General features: G+C 43.5%; 1 protein-coding gene across 6 annotated transcripts in view; it reads left to right on the top strand.

The window, feature by feature from the left end:
* Window positions 1-14,487, top strand: part of palmdb (palmdelphin b) — a 31,418-nt gene extending 16,931 nt beyond the window's left edge. For 3 of the 6 annotated variants that reach the window (XM_054765496.1, XM_054765494.1, XM_054765495.1), the window contains exons 6-8: window positions 7,170-9,201; window positions 9,268-9,356; window positions 10,018-14,487. In XM_054765496.1, coding sequence (XP_054621471.1) covers window positions 7,170-9,201; window positions 9,268-9,356; window positions 10,018-10,107 — 2,211 coding nt within the window. In that variant the 3' untranslated portion in view covers window positions 10,108-14,487. Of the gene's footprint in view, window positions 1-361; window positions 387-406; window positions 771-937; window positions 3,321-7,169; window positions 9,202-9,267; window positions 9,357-10,017 lie in introns of those variants that run through there. The other 3 variants (XM_054765499.1, XM_054765498.1, XM_054765500.1) reach the window with 3 other exon arrangements.
* Window positions 14,488-14,501: the final 14 nt, after the last annotated feature.

Raw genomic sequence — 14,501 nt, 5'->3', positions numbered from 1 at the left:
ACATATTATTGCTAAGAAATGCCATGGGCAAAGTGTTTATTAGCTGCAACATAATCAGAATAAATGACGTAAGATATTTAATGTGTGGGTGTGCTGTGCTTGACTAGATGGTGTTGGAGTGCAAAAAGCTGGCAGATAGTTGGCTTGCATGGTGGGCATGGTGGGTGTGGAGTGAAGAGTGACTAATTGATGCATGTTTTGCTCTCTGCTTGCCGTCAGTCTGGCTTTTCAGGGGAGTACGTCAAGCTTAACGCCACACTGACTTGTGACTTGCTTCCCCACTCGAGATCATTGATCACGGACTGTTTCTCCCAAATTGTCTGAGTCCTTTGATATTCAACATCTGTGTCTTTAAATGTAGGCCCTCGATGCAGAGTTCCACACAGGTAATTATCTTCTGATCTGTTTGTCTTCATACCTTGTCATATGCTAATTGCATAATGTTAGCATGCGTGACATTTCATAAGATGCCATTTGTAATACAATAACATGTACTGGAGCTAATACAGAGACGGCACATATATCATAAATCATCTACTGTTTGTTGTTAATAATTGCTGAATGATAGTATTGAAAAACTAACAGCACAAATCTGCCGATGATATCACTGATCTACTGTACATATTCCATATTGTTTGTCATATTCAGCTGCTCATTTGATTTCTTTTCAGATACGACACAAGCTTGCTCTTTAACACTCCCACAAGATCGGTTAGCATCACAGCAGCCTCCAGCAAAAAGTCCAAATACTGATAAAGAAGCAAAAATAGGTACTGGCATGGAATTATTTACAAGTTTTAGGTTGATCATACAACTGTAACAGTCATGTACAGGGGAACCTTGGTTAGTGTATTTTTCAGTTTCTGTCTGACGGCTGACAAGGACATACTGTAACAATACTTGAGTGTAAAGGCCCTCCCTCTTCTTTGCATTTCAGCTGCGTTTGCAATGGAGATCAGTGTTGAGCGTGATAAAAGGACAGGGGACTGTCAGGTGGTGTCTACAGCAACTGTTAGCACAGAAAACATCAAGCAGAGGGGTTTAAAGGTGTACGATGATGGCCGCAAATCTATTTATGCTATGAACCCTGATGGAGGTAAACTCCACGCTGAAGTTGCTCACATGACGACCAGGCAGGCAGAAGAGCTTCTACGTCAGGCCACAGACGAGAACATACCCAGCGAGGTGCAGTACCATCATCCAGTCTACTCATCTGCAAGACCAAAGACGCCAAACAAAGTACGCAGCCAGAACTCCTTGCACCATATCTCCCAACCTAACCATGAGCAAGTGGACCTCAACATCCATGGCAAGACCCTCAATGGAGAGGAAGTGGAACAGCCCAACTTTCACTTTCAAGGGAAATCCAAACCTCTTAGACCACAGATTCAAGATCTTAATCACGCAGTTCTTGTCTCAATCACAGCCAGGTCTGAAGAGAAGCCAAAAGCCATACAGCCTGTCAGCGAAGGCATGGATGGAAGTGGACCTTCACTGATTGAAGTTGATTGTTTGACAAAGAGCTTCGACAACGTTACCTCTGCAAACCTGGTCAACACCCTGCCTCAGGAACCAGATTCCGCACCAGTCACCATGATCTTTATGGGCTATGAGAATGCCCTGGATGACCAAGAGGAAGACTTCCAGGCAGAACTGGTTGTTGTAGGAAACAGTGATGATGATGATGATGGTGCACAGAGTGACAACAAAAGGGGGTTTCTCTCCTACCACCCAGAAGGATACAAGAGCAAAGTCTACCAACCTGAAGACTGGTTAAAAACGTCCGTCAGCACAAACTGGAACCATTCAGGTCTCCACAGGCCGACGTTCACCCACAAGTCCCACAAGGAAAACACGGCACCAGTTTGAGGGGATGTGTGACCAGTCAGTCCACCAACAATCAGGAGCTCGATCCCACTTAAACATATTTCACCAGAGACAACCACTGACGACCCCACGACCCTCATGAGGATAAGCAGCACAGAAGATGGACAACACTGACAGAAACCTCAAAAGACGTGAAAACTCTTCATCAGAACACTGTTGATGACTGGACTTATGATACAAGTACATCATGGCTTTTCAAAGTCATCCACCACCATCAGCTGCTGTGTAAATGTATTTATTCACTGTCTTATTAGCATTTTGCAGGGTTTCCATGGCAGTTTAAAGGCTAAAAGCCTGGTAGTGATATTTTCCTAGTTCTTTTCTATGAATTCATGGAAGAAACACAGTAAGAAGAGTTGAATTGGAATGTATGACACCATATTCAAGCATTATAATGATTAAAATCAGCTTTCATGGTAAAAAAAAGACACACTGCCATTTTAGGGAATGCATATCCTGGGATAGTCACATGACTGTCACATGACAAGCACTCCTAAACATTTCCTTCAGGTCATTTAGGGACTTGATGAGTTCAACATTAAGGACTTGATGTTCAAGTCAACTTTAAAGGTTTCCTATGACGCATTGGAACACTTAGAAAATGTTCTCACGTCTTCCTTGGGGTTCAAGAAAGCAAAGGAATCAAACACTCTTGGCTTTTTTAACTGCCAAGTCAATCATACTACGCAACGTCAGAATCTAACAAATAAATCAATGGAATACGGTGGAACCTTCGACCATCGTTGTTATTCCTTTCAAAAGGTCAGAAGAAACCTGAATCACACAAAAACTGAGGCATTACGGTTTTACATTCAGAAAACAATATAAAGTCATTGCGAATGAGGAATGGATGAAACGTACTGTTGATGCTGGAAAATCTCATACATACTTTTAGAAAAGTGGAAATGTTTAGTAGGTATCAGGTGTCAAGTGTGTTAGCACGACATATCTTGCAATCATAAGCATAACATACAGTATCTTGCAGTCATTTTTTTGGCATGACATATCTTGCAGTCATTTTTTTAGCATGACATCTTGCAATCATTGTTTAGCTTGACATATCTTACAATCATTTTTTTAGCATGACAGAGCTTGCAATCATTGTTTAGCGTGACATATTTTGCAGTCATTTTGTAGCATGACATATCTTGCAATGATTTGTGCTGCTAAATGCTCGGTGAGCAGGAAGGTGGTGGTGTTTTGTTGTGAGATGAAAAGATGAAAAGAGGCATGTGGTTCCTCTGCGGAATAGGATTTGTGTCATCGCCACTTCCTGGCATGCATCAATGGAAGCCCAAGTATTGGTTGCCTTTATTTCACCTCCTCCCATCGCCGTCCAATCAGAGACTGCAGGAGAGAGGCAGAAGTGTTAGTTCTGGACTGCTCTTAGAAACAGAGCAGACTCTTGTGCCTTTTCCTGCTAGTCTGATCAGGTAGGTGCATCAGCACACGCACACGCTACAAAGTTGATTTTCTGCATCAGATGGAGGTTTTTGGGGGGGGTGGGGGTGGGGGGTGGGGGGTCTTGAGCAATGGTCCCAGGAAAGGAGAGGTGCAGATGATTGGATGGGACGGCGTTCCGTGTGGCTATCTGCATTCGGCAGCATGTGTGAGGAATCTCGGAACATTTCATGGAATGATTCCGTTTCAGCCCCTCTAAATCGATTTTGAACTCATTTTTGGCACGTGAAGCATCTGTCGATGCATTTGGAATATTTGTTCCAGAAATATTTCTACACTTTATACAGTTGTGATGTTCTTGTGTTGTGAAAGTAACACAGATGGATGTCAGATTCGTTGGCAATCTAATTGTATCTACGCTTTTAATTTCATTTAGTCTACGTACACGTCTACAGTATTTCATAATTAGGGCTGGAAAATGATCACACATGTTTTAATCAGATGAATTATAGTTTTCAAGTGAATTCATTGCGATTAATCACCTTGCAAATATGCCTGAAATGTAATTTTATGAGCAGAAAGCTAAATGACGGGACAGGATGATATCTACGATATTTGTGTGTATGAATAGCTCCAAATGAAGTGAAAATGTAAACCAGGCTAAAAGATAACACACGCGTATGAAAATCTATCAACTCGTTGCCAATAGCACTAATCTCTAAATAATTTCAATCCCACCTTAACCGTGTTATCATGACGTGTTGCGTGCAAAGACACCACGTCATTTAGGTTAGGTCATTTAGGTTGCGATTTGTTTTCAGTGTAGTTTCTGAGCACACTTAAATGTTGATCAGAATATCTATCCACTTCTTGGTTTTGTTTTCTGTCTTTGTGTTTATTTAGACCACATGTTCTTATGTTTGATGTTTGGCGTGCCCATGAATGCACCTCGTGGTCATGTAGTGAGAGTGAGGAACTGTCTTTCTGAAGACAAACGCACATAGAAGCATGTTTGAAAGTTGGCGATATGGAGATATGATGTAGGAATGGCACTGCTGTTGATGTGTTAAGCTAGGAATCAAGTTGTAAAGGAGGGTTAGGTTAGGTGTGGTTTACCAGTATGCAAACGTTTCCACTAATTAAGGAAATAAATGAGTTAACATATGATTTTTGACAGCCCTCATGATAGTAGAAACCCAGATAACGGAGGACAAATCATCAGTGAAGCGTACACACTGCATGTGCAGTAATCCCTCGTTTATGGCCCTTAATTGGTTCCAGACCCGACCGTGATAAGTGAATTTCCACAAAGTAGGATTCCTTCTTTAAAAATTTAATATTTTAATATTTTAACCCTATTTACCATCTTCTAAATACACTTTTTAACAGGGGCGACCCTGATGGTTGCGGATTGGAGCGTCAGTGCCCACATGACCTTGATGAAGTATCCTTGAGCAAAACACTGAACCCCAGGTGCTGGTGTATCATGAAGGTCGTTTAGCATGTTAGCATGTTAGCGTTGCAATGTAGTCTGCAGTGAAATGAAAGAGAAAGCTTACTGTGTTGAATTGTATGAACCTGCTCCAAAGCATCAGGAGGTATACATCCAGTACTGTACTATAGTGTACTGTACTATGTACAGTACATGATTGCATATTTCAGAGTGACTGGGCAGACAATTAGATTGTGGTTGTTTTTTGCATGTAGCATGAATGCTTGAGCTGCTTTGGACAAAAAGAGTGATGGTGAAAGCCATACGGAGGAGAATGTTGACGGCAACGTGAAGACAGAATGACTCCTCAGTCGCCGTCCACTGATGAGTTGGCGAGTGGGCGGCGGACGAGGCAGCAACTGAGAAGTGTCACCGCTCATAGTTGCCATGGTGACCGGTCTGTTGCATGCACTTGTCCTTGGAGGTGTTGCGTGCCCGCGTGTGCACTTTTTTTTTTGTCGCTCAAAGCTTCCCACTAGAAATAGTAAAATGTTATTCTTCTCATTGCCATATGCACCTTCTTCTTTTCAAAGCAGGGCACCCCAGTACATGGGGCAGTGTGCTTGCATTTGTGGTGCTATGGTAGCCGCTACACCACGCTGCTATCAATACACACATGCTATACATCCCCGCAAGCGCAACAACATCAGGTAAAACTTTACCAAAGCAATTTGATGAAAACAAGCAGGAAGTCTGAGAGCATCATACAGTATTTCATCAAACAAAACACAACGCTAACACTTCCAACGCTACAAGCATCATTCCTCGACCATCTTCATGTATTGTGTTCTACAGTAGAACCTCGGTGTCATTAATCTGCAATCAAAACATACCCCAACCCAATCCATTTTCCCCAGAGCAAATCATGTAAATCCAATTCATCTGTTCCAGACTTATAAGACACATAGAATATTAATAACACCATAAGATCACCGTGCACCGTGTTGTAGTACATACTCACTTTTGTAACATTTATTTCCATAGCTTATTTCAACCCAAACCAAGCGAATCTGCTTGTTTTACCAGAACATCAGCAACATGCTGGTATCCACAACTCACATTTTGTATTTCAGAATGCATTTCTTTCTAGTGTTCTCACATTATGAACTGAAAACCTGAATGAAAAGCAGGCTTGCGGGCACCTCATGTGGTCGTGGAGGGCTCCCTGGTGCCCGTGGTCACTGTGTTGGTGACCCTTGTTGTCTCATGAGGCGATAATAAATAACTGAATTAATCACACAATCAATGAAAATGAAGTGGATAATATATATATATATATATATATATATATATATATATATATATATATATATATATATATATATATATATATATATATATATATAATGCCATGTGCATGCGTGTCTGCACTTTCAGCACCTTGGCACGTTTGTTCCATAGAACAATGGCATGAACAGCCCTTTTTGAGCCCTTTTGTCAGTCATACAGTCACTTTGACTCGGAGGCGGGGCCAATAGCATCCACAGAGAGTGCAGAAGAGTGGAATGTAATATTAGTAGATTGTTTTTGTTATACTGTATATTCTCATTGTACTTTTCTTAAAAGTAATGTCAAATGTCAATCTCGTGTCTCGGCTCGTCTTGTGAACTGGGTGTCTTGTGGCGCCCTAATAATGATGATTAATAATGAATAATGAGTGTTTCTGTGGTAAAGGCTTTTGAGAAGCAGTCCTGCAGTCTTCCTTAGGAGGATGTGTGATGCATGAATGTTGTCACCCACTTTGTTCCTAATAGAAATAAATCAACACCTTCCTCTCTCCTCATCGTACACACACCCACACATGCACAAACAAAACACTCCTTCCTTCCACGCGTACATCTCTAGTGTTTTTCTGCTTGCCACAGAAGCACTCATGGAGAAATTCATGCAAGCATTGACAGTAGCATGTTGATTCTACACATCTACACGTCTGGTTCGCAACTTAATGTTGTCAGTCTGTCTTACATACTTGTGATGTCCTGTCGTCACCGGTCAGTCCCTAGAGGAGTTTGTCAAAGTACCACCCTTAAGTGTTGCCCAAAATCACTGCCAGAAACCAAAATGGCCAACTTGCTGTTTGTTTTCTTGTGCGTCTAGTTATGATCGACGTCTCCACCAAATTTTGTGACGATCTGTGAAACTTGTCAGGAACTATTTCTTTCAATATTTAAAGGGGGCGCTCCTGAGTGCATTTTGGGGGGTTTTGTGATTTTAGTTTTTGTGCACGTTAAGGCCCTCAGCAAATGTGATGGACCATCAGAATAATGATGACCATAAACATGGGCCCTGAAAATAAGATATACTGTATCATAATTGTAGTCTGACTCACCTCCTTTACAAGATGCAAACTCACACGTTCTCTGTTCTCTTTTTTTCACCATTGTCTCAGAAAGCTACTTCAGAGAAGGAAGAAGCAGGTAGACATGAACTAAAAGCTTTCAGCAGTTCTGAGAATAACAAGTTAGAATTTGTCACCATGGAAACCAGCGATCCAGCAGAACTGGCAGCGGGGAGCAAGGAGGAGGTCACTGTGGCTGATGTACCTGAGAAAGAAATCACCTTCAGTGTCGACAGTGAAAACATTTGTATGAATACAGACACATCTGATTTCCATGATGAATCACGTTCTGGCAAATCCTCAACCAACCCGACAAGCACCTCCGGCTGCACTGAGCCTCGTGTGTGTAGTGATGAACAGGAAGCCTTGACATTTGAAGAAGGACACACGGAGCTACACAGAAACGAGTCAATGGCTTCTTCTGTGTCTGATACGCTTTCCAGCGCTGAGAGTGTTTATGAAAATGAGGCTCAATGTAAGACACAGCGAACATCAGAAGAACCAGAGTATGACTTAGAGCCAAAGGAATACTCCAACCCAGACAGTCTCCAGGAAACACAGGAACACCCTCAGGTAGAGCAAGACACTCAGATGGAGCATTACCCAGATCTACACCAATTCTCGGATGAGGATTATCAACCTAATCTCTGCAACGATGACTTCCAGAATTTGGAAGTAGATGCAGATTGCGACGCTGAATACCCTGAAATGCTTTGTGAAAGCCCCATCCCCGAGGAATTAATGCTAGTCCAAAGCATGAGAGAAGATGTCATGTCAGACGTATCCAGCGAATCCTGTCGTCTTGACCCTGATGAGGTCAATGAATGTCTAAGAGTTGAAATTGCAGCAGTATCATCTGATAGTGAGACGGATGAAAAATGGAGAACAATATTTTCCTCCTCTATAAATAAAGAAGATGACGACTCCTATTTGGACAGTCTTCAGTTGAGTGCCCAGGAGCTCTTTGTGCAAAAAGTTGAGGTGATTGACTTTGAAGAACAAGATGACGACCACTACGACGAAGTCCAATTTAATTTTCCACAAGTTGAAGTACTGCTCCAACAACCAGATACTGCTTCTTTATCCACCCTGTCACAAGAAGTGAAATGTACCTCATTAGGCCCGCAAAGTCTGTTCAAAATCTCTGAAGATGAAAATGAAAATGGGAAAGATGACAGTGGCACTCAGGGACAACTCTCCCAGAACACCATGCCGGATCCCAGCAGAAAACTGCCCAAGGACTTTTGTGTGATACAAGAAACTAAGAGTGTCAACGTGAGCACCGAGCATGTGGACTTCCAACTGGCTCGTCAGCAGTGGCGAGCGATGGAAGAGCAAACCAAGAACAAAGTATTGGTCCCTTCAACCAAGCAGAGCAGCTTCCATTGCAGCCACAACTGCATGTACACACCAGTCCGGAACATCCAAAGAACAAACAGAAAATCACAGGAGCTGGAAAACCTGACTCTTGTCCGGGATTATACACTTACCCAATTTAGCCCATGCTCCGAAGACTCGGGCTTGGGCGATTCCAGCTACAGATCTCCTAACGATGACCTTGAAACACCAGTTGAAAAAGAGATTCGGCTGTCGATGGAAAGAGAGGAGAATTTCAGGAAAGAGAGGGGTCTGTCCAGGATGGGCAAGTCAACAGACACTCCATCACAAGGTATCCCGAGATCCATCAGCGCTCCATTGACCCCATCGTTTATCATTACCTCCTCGCCCACAAAGGAACCCCTGAAAGCGTCCCCAACAAATATTATCGTTCTCGACCCGAGCAGTGAGGTCAACTCCAGCCCCGCATGTGCTGAATGGTGCACTGAGGACAGCAGCTCTAATCTCATCATTTTAGAGACGTCCAACTTGATTATCCGCAGTGCTTCAGACTTCTCCCTCAACAAAGCCTGTGAGCCACAGGAGAAAATGTTCACCAGCAACCCCTTTTTCAAGTTACGCTCCAGAAGCACCATGTCGCTGGTGGACGAGGAGATCAGGATAGTGAAGCAGAGGGAGGAAGAGCTCAGGAAGGAGAGGGCTCATCTGTACAGCAAAGGGAGGATGCTGTCATTGGATTATTCAGGTACGGTCATGTCTGAAACATGATAGCGATGTTTTACGTTGACTCGTGGACCTTTTATTTTCTTAGCTGCTTTGCCAGTCAAGTGCAAGTCCTCTCCATCATCGCCAATGAAAACTGCCAAGATGGATCGTTCCACTCTGTCCTGCGATCACAGGGTAAGCTCAAAACTTACAGCACATTAAACGAGTTGTCGGCGCCCCCTGTGGGTTACGCTCAAAATGCTTTGGAAGAAATGCTATCTATACCCATATCCTCCTTCTTAGAGGATGCATTCATTAGACACCATATTTTCTGGACACCTCAGTGAAAAAGTGGAGTGAAATAAACAAGTTGCATTTATTTAGAAATGTATTTGACAAAATTCAAGCGCAAGAAGAGACATTTGATGTGGCAAGGCAAATTATTCAAGTACACAACAACAGGCTGAATAGGTGTATGCTATGTTAAGCTAACACATTAACACTTATTCAGCTACACAATAGCACCGGCAAGATACCTGGGAGGTTCAATAAGCTACATCAACGTCATCAAGTTAGCACTAAGCAAGTTCACCAAAATCCTGATCTCATTCCACATCACTGTTGTCACGAGCTTAGGGCGCCCTCTGGTGGCTGATGTTCACTCCTTGCTTCATGTCAGTCACTATGAACATTTCAAAACACATTTTTAAAATTTATTTATTTAAGATATATAAGTGGCACCTGACTATAAGTGGCAAATGATATCTTACCAACTCATGTGAGCACATTCATTGCTCAATGTGTATTTTGCAAAGGTGTTTTGAAAAGAAGCAAAAAATGATTTTGTCTTTCTCAGTTTCTAGACGGTTACACGGGCGGAAGACGCAAGAGTGCCATGGCTCTGCGCTGGGAGGCAGGAGAGTTTACTAAAAATGACCAAGAATAAAATCATATTCCATCAATATTCATCAGTGTTGAAAGCAGTGCTGCAGATGCTCATCCTATTTTGTGATCAATATCAAATCAGTGTTTGAATATTGCTTTCAAGGTCGCATCATTGTTGAAACGTTTGTTTGTACGGAGGGTGCAGAGCTTTGACAAAACAAAATGTTTACAAAAAAAGACTCACCTTGATTTCAGATATTTCATCTTGCAAGAAGCTTTCCAATTTTTGTGATGCAAAATCACACATGAGGCTTTTGCTTTTGTATCGTATATAAAAAGCAGTTGATGTATGTGTTATATGACGATATGTGGCGTTGCATTATTCCTCTGCTCCACATTGACTGTCAAAAGGAGTCAACTTTTCAGTAAGGAACAAAAGCCAGAGCCTTGCATCGAACTTAGCTGCCAAAACATGCTAATAAGGTTCATGGTTGGGGGGCGGGGTTGCCTTGATTTTTTTTTTTTTTTAGCATAAGCCATGTAGATATGCTCGTACGTATATAGATATATGATATGACATATCATGTATATTTTAAGAAAAAGCAGCCTTCATGTCAACTTTGTGTTGTAGGTGACAATTATTATTATTAATTGTATTATTACTAATAACTTTTTACCACATTATATTACATTATGCCTTTTTGCTTTTTTTCAGCTGTTGTTTTCTTGTTTGATTGCATTTTTAGAATAAAGCTGCGGGCTAATAAGAGACAAGCGTGGACAAATAGCCCCTGGTTATGTAGAAATATAATACCTGTAGAGAAATATTCTTAGTGAGAAAATAGGAAGTAGATTTTGATGGATGTTGACGGTGCACAACAATCTTGTCCTTCCTTTATCTTTTTTTTTTTTTTTAATGCAGAGCCTTTGGTCCCTTGACAAAAATACCAGCATAAGCAAACTCCATTAAAATGCAGGGGCTTATTTTGGAAGGGGGGGCCGGGTGTCAAAGTGTTGAACCACAAGTGTGGACACAGCCTCAGCAAACAAAAGAGAAGTTGTGATGCTAATTATGGGCCTGCAAAGCAAAGCACAGTCGCCTAGTATCTATTATTACTCTTACTTATTATATATTGCTTTTTTATAATAACAATAATAATAGTAACACACATTCTTTGTAATGTCTTTTTATCCAAAGATCTCAAAGGGCTACAGGTTACAAAGGCAAAAAACACCTCTTTTTTGGAAGGGGAAATAAAACAGGACAAAAAATAAAAAGGTTTAAAAGAACATCTAAGAGGGGGACGGCAAACGTTTTGCTAAAAACAAATTTCTTTAGAACTTTTTTTTTTAAAACAGTTGATTGTGGTGCCCCCAAAGTATACCCTGGTCCTGAGGTATGCCCCCTGGTCCTGAGGTATCCCCCCTGGTCCTGAGGTATCCCCTGGTCTTAAGGTATCCCCCTGGTCCTAAGGTATCCCCCCGGGTGCTGAGGTATCCCCCCCTGGTCCTGAAGTATACGCCCTGGTCCTGAGGTATACACTCTGGTCCTGACGTATCCCCTGGTCCTAAGATATCCTCCCTGGTCTTAAGGTATCCCCCCTGGTCCTACGGTATTCCCCCCTGCTCCTGAGGTATACGCCCTGGTCCTGAGGTACCCCCCCCTGATGCTGAGGTATCCCCTCTGCTCTTAAGGTATTCCCCACTGGTCCTAGCTATCTCTGGTCCTAAGGTATCCCTGCTGGTCCTAAGGTATCCCCTCTGGTCCTAAGGTATCCCCTCTGGTCCTGAGGAATACCCCCTGGTCTTAAGGTATCCCCCCTGCTCCTAAGGTGTTCCCCCCTGGTCCTGAGGTATACTCCCTGGTCCTAAGGTATTCCCCCTGGTCCTAAGGGATCCCCCACTGGTCCTAGGGTATCTCTCTGGTCCTAAGGTATCCCCTTTAGTCGTAAGGTATCCTCCCTGGTCGGAAGGTATCCCCTGTGGTCCTAAGGTATCCCCTCTGGTCCTAAGGTATCCTCCCTGGTCCTAAGGTATCCCCTCTGGTCGTAAGGTATCCCCCACTGGTCCTGAGGTATTCCCCCTGGTCCTAAGGTATCCCCTCTGGTCCTGAGGTATCCCCCTGGTCCTGAGGTATCCAACTGGTCCTAAGGGTTCCCCCCGTGGTCCTAAGGTATCCCCCCTGCTCCTAAGGTGTTCCCCCCTGGTCCTGAGGTATACTCCCTGGTCCTAAGGTATTCCCCCTGGTCCTAAGGTATCCCCCACTGGTCCTAAGCTATACCCTCTGGTCCTCAGGTATCCCCCACTGGTCCTGAGGTATCCCCCCTTGTCTTAAGGTATCCCCTTTGGTCCTAGAGTATCTCTCTAATCCAAAGGTATCCCCTCTGGTCCTAAAGAATCCCCTCTGGTTCTAAGGTGTCCCCTCTGGTCCTAAGTTATCCCCCACTGGTCCTAAGTTATCCACCACTGGTCCTAAGGTATCCCCTCTGGTCCTCGGGTATCTCCCACTGGTCCCGAGGTATTCCCCCTGGTCCTCAGGTATCTCCCATTGGTCCTGAGTTATCCCTCCTGGTCCTAAGGTATCCCCCTTGTCCTAAGGTATCCCCCACTGGTCCTAGAGCATCTCTCTGGCCCTAAGGTATCTCTCTGGTCCTGATGTATCCCCACTGGTCCTAAGGTATTTCCCCCCCTCCACCACCATCGGAGGGTGGATCGGAGGGAACATGTTGTGTTTTGGGTGCTAAGAAGTTGTTTGAGGTGTGGGGGGTTTGTTCATAGATACATTTTTGTGTGTGAGGAGGGAAAGCTTGTAGTCAATCTTGGTGAAACGGGTAGCCAGTAGAGTGAGCAGACTTTAGGGGTGATGTGCTCATCGGGATCCTAGCTGCAGAGTTTTGGAAGTATTGGAGCCTCTGCAAGCGTTTGCTTGAGATCCCAATGCCAGGTGTGTTCTAATAGTCCAGCATGGGGAAGATAAAGCCAGGGACCAGCTTGTCAGCATCTGAGGCAGAGAATAGGGCGGTGTTTGGAAATGTTGCAAGGTGCTATCTTATATCTTATTCTATTATTTATTTCTAATTTGAAGATGATGCTGATCAACGAAGCAGTCATCGATTGTGGAGCCCATCCATACCATATAGGAATCTAGACGATTTAGAAAACTAAAATATATGACATTGTAAAATGTACGTCTAGTGTGTTTCCAAAAGCAGGTCTTGGAAAAGAGAGGTAGTCTCTGAACATTCAGGGTAAAGATGAACAGTATGTATGAAATATCACTGGAATAAAGGACTCGCACACAGGAGATCGGAGATCTGCAAAATCACAACAAAAACACTTTGCAACATAACTGGGCTCTGAATTTTGTCCCTTCTTGTGCGACACCACCGATATGTCTTTCACCATGTGACATGCCTTGTGACTTCTGTACTGGTGTGTGAATGTAAGACTGATGTATGGTGCTGTATATTCACGAGCACTTACGTATGTATTGAAATGAAAAGCCAATGATGGTTTATGTTCATTAAGGCGGATTGGTACAGCGTCTGCAGTGATGTGGACTCTACATCGGTCCATTGTGGTGAGGAGGGGGCTGAGCCGAAAGGCAAAGATCTCCACTTACGGGTCCATGTACGTTCCTACCCTCACCTATGGTCACAAGCTTTGGGTAGTGACCCAAAGGACAAGTTAGCGGGTGCAAGCGGCCGAAATGACTTTTCTCCGTAGGGTGGCTGGTTTCTCCCTTAGAGATAAGTTACGAAGCACTGTCATGAGGGAGAAACTCGGAGTAGAAGCGCAGCTCCGCATTGAGAGGAGCCAGATGAGGTGGCTCAAGCATCTGGTCAGAATGCCTCCCGGACGCCTCCCTGGGGAGGTGTTCAGGGTGCATCCGACCGGTAGGAGGCCTCGGGGTAGACCCAGGACACGTTGGAGAGACTGTCTCTCAACTGGCCTGGGAACGCCTTGGGATCTGCCAGGAAGAACTGGAAGAAGTAGCCGGGGAGACGGAAGTCTGGGCTTGCCTGCTTAGGCTGCTGCCCCGTGACCCGACCTCGGATTAGCAGAAGAAGTTGGATGGATGGAGGGATGGATGGATGGATAGATGTTCATTAAGTATGAATTGTATTTTTCTACTGTGCCTGTTTGCTAAAGGTGACCAAGCACCAACTGACTGGAGTCCGTTAGCACTCAAAGATAAAGAAAAAGCAAAGTTTGTATGGCGGAAGTGGAGTCAACACAACAAGTGAATATTCCACTTCCAGTGCTGATGCAAAAGAATGAATTGATAGAAATATTTATTGTGTATTCCATTTGAAGCACTACTAGCTCACACGTTGCTTGCATATGTCGTAACATTCTGTGAACGCTTTTGTGTCCATTCTTGTTATTGCCCATGCAAGTGAGACGATTGTGCAACAATAAAATATCATACCAACCTAAATGGTGTCTTTGATG

The sequence above is a fragment of the Dunckerocampus dactyliophorus genome, chromosome 21, assembly GCF_027744805.1.
Source record: "Dunckerocampus dactyliophorus isolate RoL2022-P2 chromosome 21, RoL_Ddac_1.1, whole genome shotgun sequence".
Lineage (NCBI taxonomy): Eukaryota > Metazoa > Chordata > Actinopteri > Syngnathiformes > Syngnathidae > Dunckerocampus > Dunckerocampus dactyliophorus.
The sequence above is the reverse complement of the archived record's forward strand: the minus strand, read 5'-3'. Positions and strand labels throughout refer to the sequence as shown.